Here is a 16,425-nt window from a genome sequence, read left to right as displayed (position 1 = left end):
GGCCATGAGAGTATCTTGACACGTTCCATCTAGGGCCAGTGCCAGAGCTCATTTGACTGTGGTTCACGGTTCCAGAACCAGAAGGGAATGGGGCTAGAAGGCCGTGGAGTTTTCTTGAAATAGAGTTTTCCTTTGACGCAAAAAATGTTTCATCATCTTTCCGCTGAATTCTGCTATCTTTTAGTGTTACATTCTTTAACATTGGAGTTACTATGTGTAACTATGTATACTATGTGTCTGCTTTCTTTGCATCAGTTCCTGAGTCTTCTCAAGTTTCTCCAAATTCCCGTCATCATTCCTTTTGGTGCAATAATATTCCATGGTCTGCCTATACCACAATTTGTTCAATCTCCTCATCCAGTCCGTTGGCACCCAGTGTTTCCTATTTTGTTTTTGTTTGTATGGGTTGGTTTTTTGGGGTTTTTTTGAATATCCTTTGAATAATTTAGTCAATATTGGACTTTTTCCCATCTTTGACCTTCTTGGAGTATATGTGCCCAGTAGTGGTAATCCTGACTCAAACAGTATGAATCCTGGGCCCTATTTTTGAACCCAAAATCCACCTCCTTTTTATTTCTGTTAACTTTTTTTTCTTTATCCTTCTTCATCCTTATTCCCTGGGCTCTATTCTGTCCTGGGTTCTAAGGCCTTCTCAGTTCTGTGACACAATTTCTGAATCCTTATCCAGCCTTTCTTCCTGGAACTTATATTTGACACACACTCGCATCCATGTCACTTATTTTGGGCCTTATTTTTGAGTCCTTATATACAGAATCCTTTCTCTCTCACCTCAGGAATCCTCACTTTATAGACTTTTTTTTTTTTAGAGTCCTTCTTCATCTTTATTCTCCTGAAACTTATTTCTGACATTCTCTTCCCTGAAGCTCTGTCCTTCAAACACATGGGTTTGTTTGGTTTGCAGCCAATTTTCTGACACATTATTCAAGGGGGAAAAAAATGAATAAAAAGCATTGATTAAGGAATATGTGCCAAGCATTGTGCTAAGCCTGAAGATATGAGCTATCATTTTAATGGGACAGACAGCTCATATGGGGTTTGGGGGGTGGTGGCCAAGGAAGGAGTACTTTGGTCTGAAAAGATTATAGGGATGGTAAGGAGAGTATCTTGACACATTCCATCCAGGAATAATGCCAGAGTTAATTCGATTATGGTTCATGATTCCAGAACCAGAAGGGAATGGGGGTAGAAGGCAATGGAGCTTTCTTGAAATAGCATTCCAGGTTTCCAGGACAGAAGATTTTCCAAGATATGGCCTCTGTTGTTTGCAACATATTTTTTTCTTCATTTATTTGGAAATCTGCAAAATTTTTTTTTAATTGGCAGCTTCAGAATAGTTCTAAATGTAATAACTTTTCCCAAAAAATATCAGATTACAGTGTAAAGCACTTTCTCATTATATACACATTTTCTTTTCATGATGAATTACATCAATGATTTGCATCGATCTTAATGCAAAAATCCTGGAATAGAGAAATTGTATGCACTGAAACAGGATGACCAATACCAATTAGCTGCTTAAAACTCCAGCAGAGAGATTTCTTACCCCTTAACAAAACTGTTTTCTGTGTTGGTTAAAAGTCAATACTCAAGAATTTTAACTTAGTTGTAGCAAATTTGGCAACATATTTCTGAAAGGCAGCACAGTGTGGTGGATAGAGGGCCACTTTGGAGTCAGGAAGGCATCCCTATCATCTTTGGAATAGAATACAAAAGCCTCTCTTGGGTACGAAACCATTTGCAAATCTGTATCCAGCTTACTTTCCAGGCTTTCGTTACTCTCCCCTTCACAAACTACAATCCAAACTGACCTTCTTGGCATTCCATATGTATGGTATTTCACTTCCCCTACATGACCCTTTGCACAGGCTATACCATCTACCTAAAACGAACTCTCCTTTCTCACCTTCCTGTCTTAGAATCCCTGGCTCAAGTGACACTTCCCATGGGAGGCATTTTAAGATCCTACTGGGAATGCTCTTCTCTCCCCTTCATTACTGTGTGTTTTGAATATGTACGAATGTTTGGTATAGATTTTGTTTGCTTCCATATACATGTGCCATGTTGATTCCCACCTATAATGTTCCTTAAGGAGTCTCTCATTTTTGTCTTTGGATCCCCATCTACTAGCACAGTACCTGGTACTTAGCTGTTGTTCATTCTTTGTTTTTGAAGAGGACCCATCGATGATGTTACAGGCGATATCTTGACTTGCTGGTGAATTGGATTTGAGTGAGATAGAGTTGTACAAAGTAGGTAAACTCTTATCCATTAGCAGAACAGAAGTCAGGATCACTGGCGATGGCCCTGGCATGCAGTGGATGATTTTGGTGTTATTGATGTTTGACCAGACTCTGAGTACTCCATAACGTTTGCTTCAGCTGCTTTCATGGCCGTTGGAACAAATTGTTCTCATGTGCCTGTTTGGCACAGCTGAAGCAAGATGTATCTTCATGAGTTCAGATCTGGTCTCAGATACTTATTTAGCATACTTACTTAGTAACCTTGGGCAAGTCACTTAACCCTGTCTGCCTCAGTTTCCTCATCTGTCAAATCAGCTGGAGAAGAAAATGACAAGCCACTCCAGTGGTTTGTCAAGAAAACCCCAAATGGGATCACAAAGAGTTGGATAGGACTGAACGACAACTGGTCCTTCCTGTCTCACATTAATCTCCGTGGAAGACAATGCTTTGAAAAACCTGGAAGCCAGATGTTTAGTTGGAATTACTGCTACCTGGTATATAGTATGCATTGTTGATTGACTGGGTTCAAATTGTGTCTCTGACAAAAACCAGCTATGTGAGAGTGGTCAAGTCATTTAATCAGGCAGCTAAATGGTGCAGTGGATAGATAGAGAGCTGGGCTTGGAGTCAGGAAGACCCAAGTTCAAATCTGACCTCAAATGCTTACTGTGTGAGCTTGAGTAAGTCACTTCACTTATTTGCCTCAGTTTTCCCATTTGTAAGATGGGGGTAATAACAGCACCTACCTCCCAGGATTGTTGTGAGGATCAAATGAGATTTATAAAACACTTAGCATGGTACTGGAATACTGTAGACACCATGCTTCTCTTCCCTTCGTGTTTCAGTGCTCTGGGTAGCTAAGGCTGTATATGCTGGTTTGCATTGATGAGGAGAGTTCCCACATAGATTAAATCACAGGTCCAGACCTTCAGGTTCCAGTATGCTGGCAGGGAGGTGGGGGTCGGGGGGGGGGGGGGGGGGTGAAGAACCCATCTTCACTGGTTTGGCTTCATTTCTGAGCCTTTATCTGCATTCACTTTCTGAACCCTAGGTCTTCTGAGTCCTCATCCATTCTCAATGACCCTAAACAGTAGTCTGGATACTACAATCTCCAAAGAACTGGGAGACCAGAGAGGCAATGGAAAGATACATACTGGGTCCAATTAGGCTGCAACATGTTACCAGAGATGACTTCAGTGCAAAAAAAAAAGTGGTGTAAAAATGTTATCAGAACATATAAGACCAGGAAGGTGAGCTAGTGTTGTAGTGAGAATAAGGGACAGCTCATATACTGTACCCGTATCTCTAAATATTTTGAGAGTTGTAAGGTCTGTCACATCTGAAGCAGATCTTCCATGGGACAAGCATCACAAGATAGGAAGATATGGCTGTGTTGCAATCTACATTTCATCTTGGATCCTTTGAAACATTCTGAGATACTCTTTCATTGGTCCTAGAAATCTTAAGAGTCCTCTCCAACACTTACTTGCCCCCCAAATGCTACTTCTGAATCTACCCTCTTAAATTTACTATTCCCTCCTTCTACTTCAGGGGAGTATAAAAGATGGCAATAGGCATTTACATAATGCCTACTATGCACTAGGCTCTGTGCTAAACACTTTTTACAAATATTTTCTCATTTGATCCTTACATCTACTCTGAGTGGTAGAAAGAAATAGAGGCAGTTATGTTAACTTGCCTAGGATCAAATAGTATCTTTAAGATCAAATTTAAACTCAGATCCTCTGTCCACTGTACCACCAGCTCCCTGAACCCAGGAAACCTACATTGACCTCAATTCCAGCCACTGACCCCTAAAATTTTCTTCCAGAGGAGTAATAAGTGATACGTGAGGGCCTCCCTCAGTATTGGAGCCTTTTTTTTGCCAACAAAACAAATTTAATATTGGGAAATTATGACCAAGCTTGGCCACAGAAACAAGAATTTACTGTACTTCTTCCCTTCTTTGCAGAGGTAAGGGACTGTGAATATGGAAGACTATTTATCTCATACCTGGCTGATGTGGTTTGATTCGTATTGTCTTTTTCTCTTCCGCTTTTTTTATTGTTACACTGGATGGCTCTATGGGAATTGAAGGGATATACTGGGAAATTGGCCTATAAAAAGAAAGGATATTAATTTTTAAAAGGAAAAAAACAGAACCAACCCCTTGTACCTAGCACCTTTCATTTGAAAGGTCTAGAGTGTGGCTTTCCTGCTAGGAAAAAAACAACCAAAACCCCAGATTCTGTGCACAAAATGATACATTTATTGAAAGAGTATTTTTTTTTTTAATACAAAAGAAAGCTCTGTACATAGGACTGTGATCATGTCCATGAATTCCTGGGTCAGCATCCCAGGGATGTAGAAACCACTGACACTCAAACACGCCCCACACACTCACCACACATACACACACCCACACACCCACACATTCACACACCCAGAGCCGCCAGAGGAGGGGGAACGCTAAGGGTCACCACACAAGAAATGCCATCTCATCCCTGAAGCACGCATGTTCTTACAAGGCTGCGCTCACATAAACATTATAAGCACACTTAACCTGATCTCACTGGATCTTGCCTTCTTTGGGGAGATGATGGGAATAAAGCTCTCTTCCCAAGGATAGGCAAGGTGGGTCCTAAGAGGACATGGCTGCGATTCAGAGAAGAGAGGCTGGGCACATTACAGACCTGAGTCCCTAACTCCCCCAATCCCTGACTCTGAGAGGCATTCCTAGTCCCAGACACCAGCCGTGACCCATCCTTGCAACCCATCCTGTATTTCCCATCTGCCCCACCAACCAAGTTTTGTGGGAAATCCCAGGATGGTGGCTCCCACTCCAGCACCCCAGATTTGGGAAAGACAGCAGGGAGAAAGCAGATTACAGGGCTCTTTAGTTTTGTTGGCAAATCAATCCCCTTGAGATCTGGGCTGTGAGCAGAGACTCTGCATCCCACCACCAAGCTGTCAAGGCAGGGTTATTTCTCACTGAATTAACGCAGTCAAGAAAGGGTTAAATCAAAAAACCCCAACCCAACTGCAATTCCTCTCTTCTGGAAAATCAAATGCTCAGAATACAGGTAATGGAGGAGAGCAGGTTCACTGGGTGCAAAACCCTCTGCTAATGCTGGCCTACCCTGCACATCCGCCTAATGGGGGGTAGGGGGGTGGGGCACGGCCCCTGTAAGAAATACATAAATACTGAGGTTACACTTAGAAAAATAAAGTCATTTTCTTCAAGGCTTTTTGTCTTAATTTTAAAAAGTTACAGTAGCTGCTCACTCCCTGGGAGAGCTGCCCTTCTCTGGCTCCCCGGTACTGCATCGATCTCTTGAGCTGCTCCCAACTCTACTAGTCAGTCCCAGTCCCCACCACCTCATTGCCATCCCCACCACTGCTCACTGCAACTTGACCCAGGCAGCTGGGGGCCTGATGGAATGCGTGGCTGCACCTCCCATGCACATGGCACAAACAAAATCCAGGGCCTCTGCCAGAGTGGGGTTGGACCAGGTCCCCACAGACCCTATAGCTGGACTTCCTACTCTGCTCCCTACAAAGTCTCACTAAACACCAAAGGGCAGACTAGGCCCAGAGCTGGTGGTAACCCTCCCCGATCTTTGGAGGCATGGACCATGAGGGTCCTTCCCCCACTTCTTCCTGGCATATACACAGGATCTGTTAGGATCCCAGAACATCCTTTACCCTTCCACAATGGTGGGATCCCAGAGCCCACAGGATGGCTCTACCTCCTATAGCCCAACCAGTACTGGGGAGGCCAATAGTATCTCCCCAGGGAAGAGGGTGGGAGGAAAAAGGGAAGGAGGGTAAAATGTGGTGGTGGGATGAGAAAAACGCCATAAAAAAAAGTTAAATATTTTAAAAATATATATTTATAGATTTGTTTTCACTTGTCTCCTCTCAAATAAAAGGTTCAAAATTAAACCTTAAGTAAAGCAGCAGGGGGGTAAGTGGGGATAGAAGGGGATCCAGGCCATTCTCTCCATCCCAGGAGCCACTGTGACACCAGTGGCAAGGGACAGGGGGCAGTGTGCCCACGGGCCATGGACATTTGCCCCGTGCATAGGCCCAACTGCTAGGGAGCTAATGGGATAGAGGGGGTGGGAACATGGTTCCCCAGCAACACAGTTGGCTCTGAGGGAAGGTGGTCTCTCACCCAGCCTATGGTAGACACAGTGCTAACCCATGAACAGCAAAGGAGGCTGAGGGCAGACCCTCCAAGCTGCTTCCTTAGGAGAAGGATGCAGTACACCCTAGTGACCACAGGTCCCACAGAGGGAGGGAGGGGGCACGGTCCCATTGGGCATAGCTAATACTCGTGGCAAACATCGAGCCAAGCTGGGGAGGGGGGAAGCAAGGCAGCCCCACGGTAAACAGAAATGAGAGGTGGAACCAGGATGGGAGAGAGGGAGAAAAGGGTGGAGGGCAGGCAAGTCCATTTCTTTGGCTGGAGTGAGAGGGCGAAGTCCTGTGCCACCCCTCTCTCCTCCCTGCCTCCCTCCTGCGGCCTGTCAACGTGTGTGTAAAGAAAAACGTGAAAAGGCAACAATAAATAAGTGAGGCCGTCCATTCCATCAGTCCAAGGTTGGCAGGGCTACTCATTCACTCTTGGTGCTGTGCGTTGTTGCGTCCAGGTTCACTACCTGTAGTTCTGTCAAATTGCTGCTGCTGCCCGCCTGCTGCCCGATCACTGCCATCTGTAGGAGGTGGAGGAAGAGGAAGGGGAAGAGGGAAGGGGAGGCAGAGGAGTCAGGTTTAGATGCTTCAAACTGTTGAGCAGAGCAGGTAAAAGAATCAGTGGGAGAAGTCTTTCATCTTGCTCCAGTGCCAAGGTAGTAGGAGACAGTAAGGGTGTAATATGAAGAACTTCATTCTTGAACTGAAGAGGCAGAAGCCTTGTGTTTGATTTCTAGTTCTGACCCTTAATGTCTGTGCACCTTTTCTGAACCCATTTCCTCATGTGTAAAACGCCAATAGTATCTATCCCTTGTGCAGATTACCTCCTAGACTGATGTAAAGACAGCAGAGAACAGAAGCAGTGTGGGAGACACAAGCCAGGAAGACCATCCACTTCTAACACTGACTGGCGGCCCTGAACAAATCACTTAACCCCTCAGTGTTAGTTACTAAGAGTATACTAGATGCAGAGTAGCTACTGATCTGAATTAGCACATGGTGGTTCTTCATTTGGAATTCCCTGTACCAATCGATTCTCGGGTCTGACCTAAAAAAGCCCCTTCCTTCCTCCCCCCACGAACAAAAACAAAAAAGTGTTCAAGAAATGTGAACGACAACTATAATGTAGCAGGACTGGGGAAAGGTACTCCACCCCCCTACCTGATGAAGCTGGACTGCAGACACTGGGATTTGCACAGTTCCTGAGGGCGCAGTCAGGAACACCTGGGGGACTCCACCTACACCAGAAAAACAGAGGGCTGAAGTCAAAGGTCATAACATATGAGCTTCTGGGGCAGGGTAGCAGTTGGTGAACAGAGTGAGTGAGCTACCCAGTGACTGTGGTCAGTACCTCCTTTCAGGGAGTGGGGAAAAGACTTGCGATTATTCTTCTCTTTCTCCCCCATAACACAACTCACCTTGCTCCTGGACCTGTCCGTGGGAAACCTGCATGGCGGAAGGTGCCTGGGAGAAGGCGTTGAGCACGGTGAGGCTGCCGTCGGCCAGCCCTGGGGTGGGGGCGTACATCACTGCATGGGAGCTGGGGTACATCATGTGACCACCCACGGTAGTGGGCACTGATGAAGTCATAATGGTGGCGGGCAGTGTCACTGGTGAGCACAGACAATCAAGTGTCATAGGAATCTGGCTAAGATAAGGCAGTCTGTCTCTCCCCCCTTTGCCCCCCAAGCTCTTCCAGTCTATCTCTATACACACTCCCAGACAGGAAGGGACCTCCAACTGTGGAGTTGGAAAAGGAAAAAGAGAACAGACATTTCCAGCCCAGAAATCCAGAGACAAGTACCACCTCTGTCCAACTTAATGATAATGCCTGAAGCAGCCTCCTCTCCTCATGATTACTCTTTACCCAAGTACAATACCAATACTTAAATCTTATCCAGAAAGTATATTTTAAATTCTAAAATAATCAACACAAATTTTATCACCATTTTCAAGTTTGCTATTCAGCCATCTGCTCAAGGGCCTGTTTTAAGACTATGAACCACCCCCATTCCCCCAAGTAGGAGTCACACCTGTTTAAACTGATTCCATACAATGAAGAATCTCAATCAACCTCTTTGGAGTTAGAAGGCCTTGCTGCTTGTTCTCATTCCTCACCCCCTAAATATGCAGCTGTTGAGCTTATCTCTTAAATCAAGGAGAATTATAATACATTTCATGTCACTCTTGAAGTAATTGGAGGCATGCCCAAAAAGCTTTCTTTCCCATCAACTGCCAGCTGAAATTCTACCTAGCCTTCAAGGCCCAGCTGTACGCCTGTAAAGCCTCTTGATCATGCCCTGACCCAACCACAAGCCATGTGTCTTATAGGATTCTCTATTTGCCTCACATGCTACACTTTGTATATCTGTGTATAGCTCGTTTCTTGACTAGATCCAAAGTTCTTGAAAACAGGAATGTGCCTTCTTTAATTTCATTATCTTCCTCACCATAGAACAGTCTTGGATGAGAATATGGAAGGCGCTCAATACATAAGGGTTCAACTAAACAGAGGCGCTTCAGGGAATAAGGTCCCTGGCAAAGCACCATACAGAAATGGATGCTGATCACTGACAAGCTGTACGATGTCATGGGAGTCACTCCCACTCTCTCTCCTTGTTTTCCCAGACCTTGTTTTCCTCCTCTGTAGAATGAGAGGACTCAACCACTTGTCCTCTGCTGTCCTGTACTGTTTTATGATTCTTTCCCCTTAAAAACTAATCTAGGTCTAGTCTGCTCCGATACTGAACAAGAAGAAGTTTTAAAAAGCTTCATCCTTGTCTTGTCCCCTCACAAAAGGAAGGACAGCCCAATTTCCCCACCACAGACCTCAGTTGTAAGGATAGTCACAAGAACTCCCCCCCATAAGCAAAGGCTCTAGCACAGCCCCATCTCTATTCCTTGGGAGAAGGGGGCAACAGGGATCTGAGCCGTACCTGTCCCACTGGAGGAGGTTTGCGTGAGGTCTGTGCTGCTGTCACTAGAGGGAGACGTCTGTTGAGGGGCCTGGTGAACTTGAATGGCCTGGACTGGAACCTGCTGGGCCACTGCCCCCCCTGTCAGAAACAGAGACCCTACTCATGGTTTATCCCGGCTAGGAAGCAACCCCTAGCCACCACTGGACTCCCAGAGCACTCAATTTCTGGGGTCTGACACATAATTCCTTCCTCACCTTCTGTTCTCCCTCTAACCCTTGGATTCTAGTACTGCCTTCCTGATAGTGTGATAGATGTGTTCCTATTACACACTTACACACACACACACACACACACACACACACACACACACACACACACACACACACACCCTCTTCTGCTCAGCAAGGAAAGCTTTGATCAACCTTGTAGAGCTTGGCATTCCAAGCCTTTCATAATCAGATAACACCTGGACCTCTTTCCTTTTTTTTTTTCAGCACATTACTTCTCAACACAGCCAGCACACTTGCTGTTCCCTGCTTTCCCTCCTCGGTGCTTTGCTCAGTGTTCTCTGTACCTAGAACATCCCCTTTCCTCTGATCCCTAACTGGTAAACTACCTTTTCCTTCAGACCTCAATAGCCCTTTCTCATTGTGTACTTCTCTAACACAGCTAGCATGACTAATTGGTATAATTATCTGGGTGGATTTCCTATGCCCCTACCAGACTGTAAAAGCTCCCTAAGGGCAGAAGCCACATCTTATCTACTTATGCCTTCTTAATCTACATTTCCCCAGCACCTTGTACAGAGTTCTGCACCCAGTAGGCACTTAGTGATTGGTGAACTGAAAACAGCTCTAACCACAAGAAGCCCCATTTAGAGCAGTTGGGGCTCTGTCTTCCCCCTGAGATTCTGACTCTGCTCCTAGACCTCTCTGCTCCCTCCCTTATCCCCTTGGGGAGCCCTGTCTTTTTGCACTCTTCAGCCCTTGTAGCTAGCTGTTCATGCAGCCAGAGGCCCCCACCCAGGACAAAGCTAGCTCATTAAGAATATATGCTCTGCCCCTCAGCACAGGTGGGGAAGGAGAAGATTGCCTGCTGTCCCTGCTGTTGCAGGGCCTGGCTGACTACACAAGGCAAGTGAGGGAGGCTGTAACTGACTGAACAAGATGATAGGGGCTCCGTCACAGAGGGGAGCGTCTGCCAATGGGATATGAGAAATTTTGGTCAGGCCCAGCTCTTGTTCCTATCTGTCCTCTTCCTTCTCACTTCCTACTAAGTAAAAGGTCTCCTGGTGCCAATATCACTTCCAGGGCTGGCATGTTCTTTAGGGCACCAAGCAAAAAGTAGGAAGTTGGAAAAATCCAACAATTCTGCCCCTCTCAACACTCACCAGGCATGAGGGTGAAGCTGGTGGGCAGCTGCATGAGGCCTCCGGAAGAGACAGGGCCACTGCCTGTACTCTTCAGCACAGTCCCATTGGCACTGCTGACGGCACTGGGGCTGACGCTAGCAGAGACAGGCGCCAGGTAGTTGGTGATTGGGAAGGAGGGGCCGCTGCTGACTTGCATCGTGGTAGAGGTGCTGGGCGCCGTCTGGATGGTAGAAGTTGTACCCGGCAGGTTGGTGACTGTAAACGCTGGCTTCAGCGTATCCTACAGCCAGGGCAAGGATGGGGCTGTGAGCCTAGATCAGATGATCCTACCCATCATGACCTGTCACTGAAACATGACCCCCATATCCCAGAGCGTTAGGTCCCCAAGCAGCAATGCTTAGTTAAAAAGGACAATCGCTTTGGACCTCAGTAGGCCTATTCATAAAATGAGTTTGAACTAGTAATCTTTAAGGTCCCTTTTCAAGTTCTAAAGTTGCAAAATTCTAAAACAAAGGTCTGAATAATAATAATAATAGCTAGCACTTATACAAAACTTTAAGGTTTGCAAAGCCTTTTACAAATATTTTATCTCACTGGATTCTCACAACAACCTCAGGAGATAGAGGTGCTATCATTATTCTCATTGTATAGATGAGGAAAGGGAGGCAAAAAGAGATGCCCCCACCCCACCTCTGTCCCCAGGAGAAAAGGAGTCCTACTCCAAAGTACCACCAAAGACCTCCACTGGCAGGGACAGTGAAGAAAGGGCAGTGCAGTCGGAGCAGCTATTTCCCCTTCCACCAAAATAATCCCTGACCTTCCTGCCACTCACTTCCAACACACATGTGCTGGAGGAAAAACACCCCAATTGTAGATACAGATAGGGTACACGCCAGTTTCTTCTATCCTCGGGGAAATACAAGGGCTTGCAGTGGAGGGGGGGGACAGGAAGAGGAGAAAGGGATCCTGACTCTGTCCTGACCTCAAGAGGTGGAAGTGACAGACAAGTCCCGAGATCTGTAGGATGGACTGCAGACCAGGCTGTATGTAGCTGCCTGGATTGGTGGAGGTGTTGCTAAGAGAGTTGGAGGGCTTGGCGGAAAACCACAAGAGGGCGGAGCTGCCCATGACTAAGGGAAGAACTTAGTCCAGCCCATTCCCCCAAATGGGGGGAAGGGAGGGAAAAAGGAGGGAGGGGCGGGACAGGGGGTAACCCAGATGGTGGCCAGTGAATGGCCCCACCCCACCATGCTGGGTGACATGCTTGGCAGGGCAGGCTAGATAGGTAGTCAGTCTCCTGCTAAGCCAGCCAGGCATGAGGTATGCCGGGTTCCCAGGATGATCCTGGGACCTGTGTATGCTGGCCTCCTAACCCACACAGTCGGGCAGGATTCAGCTACACCCCCACCCCCACCCCCAGTGGGGAGACAGCTGGCTGGAGGAATGCAAGGGCCCCTGCCAGGCAGGCAGCCGGGTGGGCGGGAGGAGGCTCATGTGGAGCCGGAGCATGCCTTATATGGGCACGGAGGCCACCCGCTTATCAGGGGGCTGGGCTCCAGCTCAGACGGTGGGAATTGGGCACCTGTCCTTCAGGCTGGGGGGAGCACCAGCCCAGCCCCAACCAACATTATGATGTCTCTTTTTTACTTCCCTCCCTCTCCCCTCCAAGAGGTACCCCGCCATGTGCACACCTTGGTTTCACCACTGCTGTCAGACTCAGACACCTGGTAGGTGAGATCTGTCTCTTCAAAGCCCGTGGCACTCATTCGCTGGTCTGTGGTGGGGTCGGAGCGTGGTGGTGAGTCTGGCGAGTTAAGGCAAGTCTGGATCAGTGCCTTGCCAGTCTCACTGGTGATCATGGGCTGCAGTTTTCGAGTGGCAAAGGTGTATACATGTCCCGTTTCACTGGCCACAAGTAGCAATACCTGTGTTCCTGTCAGTGTAGATAGCTCATAGGCCTGGAGGTGAGGGAAGAAGTAAGTGGGTCAGCAAGGGGGTGGGAACACCCCTATAAAGACCCTCAAAAACCTCCTAACCCCATGTTCCTCTGAGGTACAGTAGAATGGATTATATAATGACCCAGGCCTTGAGACTCCATGCTGTCCTGAGTTTCTAAGAGATTTCTTAGAACATTAGAAGTTCAGCTAGGAGGGTAACACACTTAAAACATACAGACCCTTCCCCATGATACTTCAGCTAAGTACCCCCAATCATCTTCAAGGCAATATGAGCATTCCCCTAGGTAGTTATAGTTTGCAGGTCCCTCTTGATGACCCTACAGTCAACCACAGGGGAGGAGGAGCTCAGTTCAGCTGTCCTCCTATCCACTTGGGCAGAATCAAGGACCAAGCACAGCTGCTGGGAGCCTTAGGGCACATTCACACACCACACCACACCACACCACACTATACCACACCCACCCACACACACACACACACTCACACACACACTCTCCCTCCTTTAAGTCCCCAACGTTTTGAAAGGCAAGCAGGGCACTAGGAAGAAACATGTGTCTGGGATTTCCACAAACAGCTGAAGTCACCTTCCTGTCCAGCATGAGCCTGAGACCCATGCTAGGTTGCATGCCCTTTCTCACCCTTGGCAGAACTTTGAATGCCATCACCTTTCCTTTAGCTCCTGAATCCTCAGCTTTTTTAGGGGTTAATATCAGTATTTATATCAATATAAAGAATGTCCAAAGTTGAAAAGATCTTGGAAATAATCTAAATCTCATTTTAGAGAGGAAGAATGCCAGGGCCCAGAGAGAGGAAGTGATTTGCCCGAAGTGGTCATCCAACTAGTTCATGAAAGAATTAGGTCTATAATCTGGGTTTCTGGACTCCCTGTCTGGTGCTCTCTCTCTGCTGGACACCAAGCTGCCTCTTTGAGCAATGCTCTGCTTACTCTCCCTGTCAGGCCCCTATGCACAACAACCACGATAATCTTCTCAATTCAGGAATCTTTTACAACTTATAGCCTGTTTCCATGCACCTCTATTTTGGTCACAGAGGTGAGACTTTTACTTCAGAGGATCACCCTTACCGATCACTCTGCTTGGGCCAAGAGTTGGAGTCTGTAGAGGAGCCAGCTCCACAGCTATCTACATTCTAGATGATTGAGGGGTGGGCAGCTCTCCTCCCCCCATGCCACCCCCAAGATTTCCAAGACCAACAGGACAATGCTAGTTTCTACATTGGGCAGGTACAGGGATAGCACTTCCAAGGCTCTGACATCTTGTTCTTCAAACACCTATTCCTCTCTAACCGGAAGGCAATCTCCTCAATCTCAATTAACAATTTAGACTCCTCCTACCACCCCCTTTTACCATGCCGGAAAGCTTAGGAAACTCAGGCCTCTTCCACAAAAGAGAGAGTAAATCTGTCTCTAGGGGAATTGGGATTTGGATGTTCAGGTCCATTGCTGAACTTTCCCTCAAAACCCTAAGCACATTCCCACTTTCTCTGGAAAACCAGACTCGGCCTTTCTTCTTAAGGTCTCGGGGGTTTCCTCTCCCCTCCCCCCATACTTCTCTACTTCCCTTCACAATGCTCATTGATCTGTTCTGTGTCAGCCCTCATATCTACCTGAGCTTGGACTCATCCTCATCCTAGTCATTATCTCCACCAAATATACATCTATATCAACAGATATCTGGATACATCTAAACATATAGATAGATCTCCCTTTACATCTATATATAGAGTTCTCTATAGCTGTGTGTATATATGGGTATAGATCTATCTGCATAGCTATGTCTCTATATCACAGCTATAGATTTAGAAGTACAATTAATATAGATAGCTACAGATCTTGGTAGGTAGACTTCCCCGTCTCCCCCCTCCGCTTCTGTGGGACTCAGTCCGTGTCTCCAGGAGCTCACTGGGGCCTTCGCTTCCTTCCTTGCCCCCTTTTCCGGGCTGACCATCTCATTCTGACAGGGTAAGTGGCCCATTGTTGCGCTGTCCTCCCCATCTGTCCACACACCTTTCCACCTCTCCTCCTGCCTTCTGCATGCACACTGTACTCACACCTGCCCCACCATGCCCCGAGCCTTGTTACTCACCCCTTCCTGGCAGCCTCTGACTCGTCCTGTTACTACCTCCGCTCTCTCGCTCTCTCTCTCTCTCCCTCCAACCCAAACATCTCCATGGCCCACGATTCCTCCTCCCTCCCTCCCCCCTTATTACTCACTGCCTCCCACTGCCACACTCTTGGTCCCTCTCGGGCGTGGGACACCTTCTTCCTCCTCTGCCCCGTCCCCCTGCCCTCCCCAGCCGGGTCTCCCCGACACCCCAGCCCAGGTCGCACGCCGGGCTGCCGCACCACCTTCCATTCATCACCTGGGTCCTCCTCCTCCTCGTCCCGGACGCCCCCCGTCCCGGTTTCCTTGCCGGGTCGTCCGCCCGGACCCCCTGCGTCGTTACCTTCTTCATGATGCCCGTCTTCCTCTTGCTGAAGGTCGTGTAGCGCCGCAGCTTGTTGTCGATGAACTCCATCTTGATCTTCACGCGGCCGCGGGTCTTCTTGCCCGGCTTGGCCCCGCTCACGGCGCCGCTAACGGGGCCGTAGCCCCCGGCCGCCGCCGCTGCCACGGCCGCCGCCGCCGCCTCGGACCCTCCGACCACCACGCCGAGTTCCATGTCGCTCAGGCCGCGCTTGAGGCCACGCCGCTCGGCTCCCAGCTCCTCCTCGTCGCCGGACTCGGAGTCGCCCTCGCTGCCGCTGTACAGGGTCCCCGTGGCCGCTGCTGCCGCCGCCGCCGCCGCTGCAGCCGCCGCCGCCTCCCGGTCCAGGCGGCCGGGCCCCAGCCCCGCGCCGTTCCCGGGGCCGCGGCCCCCGTTAGCCCCGCGAGTCCCGCCGCCCGGCCGCCCCGTCGGGGCCCGGACCAGGCCGCCCCCCAGGGCCGAGCCCCGGCCCAGCGCCGCCGCGGCCCCAGCCTGGCTCGGTAACATGGCGCTCAGTACGGGCGGGCTGGCGTCCGGACGGGCGGGCAATCAGCGCGGGGCCGGGACTGCTGCTGCCGCCGCCGCCGCCATCGGCCTCCGCTCCCCGCCCCGACTCGGCTCCTGCTGCTGCGGAAGGCTGCTGCTCCTGCTCCTGCCGCCGCCGCCGCCGCCGCCGCGAGCCCGGGGCCCCTTGCACGGCCCGCTCCGGGCCCTCACGCTCCTGCCCCGGTGGCCCGGGTTGCCCCAGGCCGCGTGCAGCGCCCCCTGTCCGAGAGCTCAGGCGGCGCGCCCCGCGGCCGTCAACGTGCCCCCGGGGGCTGGGGCTAAAGCAGCAGCTGCTGGCGGCAGCGGCGGCGGCGGCGGCGGGCGGAGGGGGCCGGGACCACGCGCTGTCGGCGGAGGGATCCCCCGACCCTTCCCCCCATATAAAGAGATACAATGTTTCCTTTTATGGCGAGGCCGCTCCTTATATGGTGAGCCCCAGCGCCCCCGCCCTATTGGTCGGCGGTTCCGGCACCTCCGTCTCCCATTGGCCCACCTCAAGGGGGGGGAACTGTTCATTTGCATTGGCATACCAGGCCAGCTGCTGTCATTCTAGCGTCAGGCCGAGGCGCGGAGTCCAGAGGCTCCGGCGTCTCTTAAAGAGACAGGAGGTTGGAGAATGGTCTCCGCCCCCTCCGGACGGTGGGGGTTGAGAGAATCCAAGGATGGGGTGGAAGGGGCGGAGGGAA

At 49.4% G+C, this 16,425-nt stretch overlaps 1 protein-coding gene across 3 annotated transcripts; it reads right to left on the bottom strand.

Moving 5' to 3' along the window:
• Positions 1–4,507: 4,507 nt before the first annotated feature.
• On the bottom strand, positions 4,508–15,833 carry SRF (serum response factor). 3 transcript variants are annotated; one of them, XM_072642202.1, is made up of 7 exons: positions 15,173–15,833; positions 12,440–12,706; positions 10,767–11,028; positions 9,395–9,532; positions 7,877–8,068; positions 7,620–7,696; positions 4,508–6,979 (listed from the first exon to the last, which is right to left on the bottom strand). In XM_072642202.1, the coding sequence occupies exons 1-7, from the start codon at positions 15,698–15,700 to the stop codon at positions 6,881–6,883; spliced, it is 1,563 nt and encodes a 520-aa protein (XP_072498303.1). In that variant the 5' UTR covers positions 15,701–15,833; the 3' UTR covers positions 4,508–6,880. The 3 variants fall into 3 exon arrangements, with proteins under 3 accessions (XP_072498303.1, XP_072498304.1, XP_072498305.1); XM_072642203.1 differs by having other exon boundaries at positions 9,395–9,514; XM_072642204.1 differs by having other exon boundaries at positions 10,767–10,968.
• Between the last annotated feature and the right edge of the window lie 592 nt (positions 15,834–16,425).

The sequence above is a fragment of the Notamacropus eugenii genome, chromosome 2, assembly GCF_028372415.1.
Source record: "Notamacropus eugenii isolate mMacEug1 chromosome 2, mMacEug1.pri_v2, whole genome shotgun sequence".
Classification (NCBI taxonomy): Eukaryota; Metazoa; Chordata; class Mammalia; order Diprotodontia; family Macropodidae; genus Notamacropus; species Notamacropus eugenii.
Note: the sequence above shows the minus strand (reverse complement) of the source record. Positions and strands in the feature narration are given on the sequence as shown.

Coding starts and splice junctions, on each gene's coding strand:
- SRF (XM_072642202.1), bottom strand. CDS start 15,700: ATGTTACCGAGCCAGGCTGGGGCCGCGGCGGCGCTGGGCCGGGGCTCG. Junction 11,029..12,439: donor ACAGCAGTGGTGAAACCAAG/GTGTGCACATGG, acceptor CCCTGGCTGTAG/GATACGCTGAAGCCAGCGTT. Junction 6,980..7,619: donor CTGCAGTCCAGCTTCATCAG/GTAGGGGGGTGG, acceptor CACCTCCTACAG/ATGGCAGTGATCGGGCAGCA.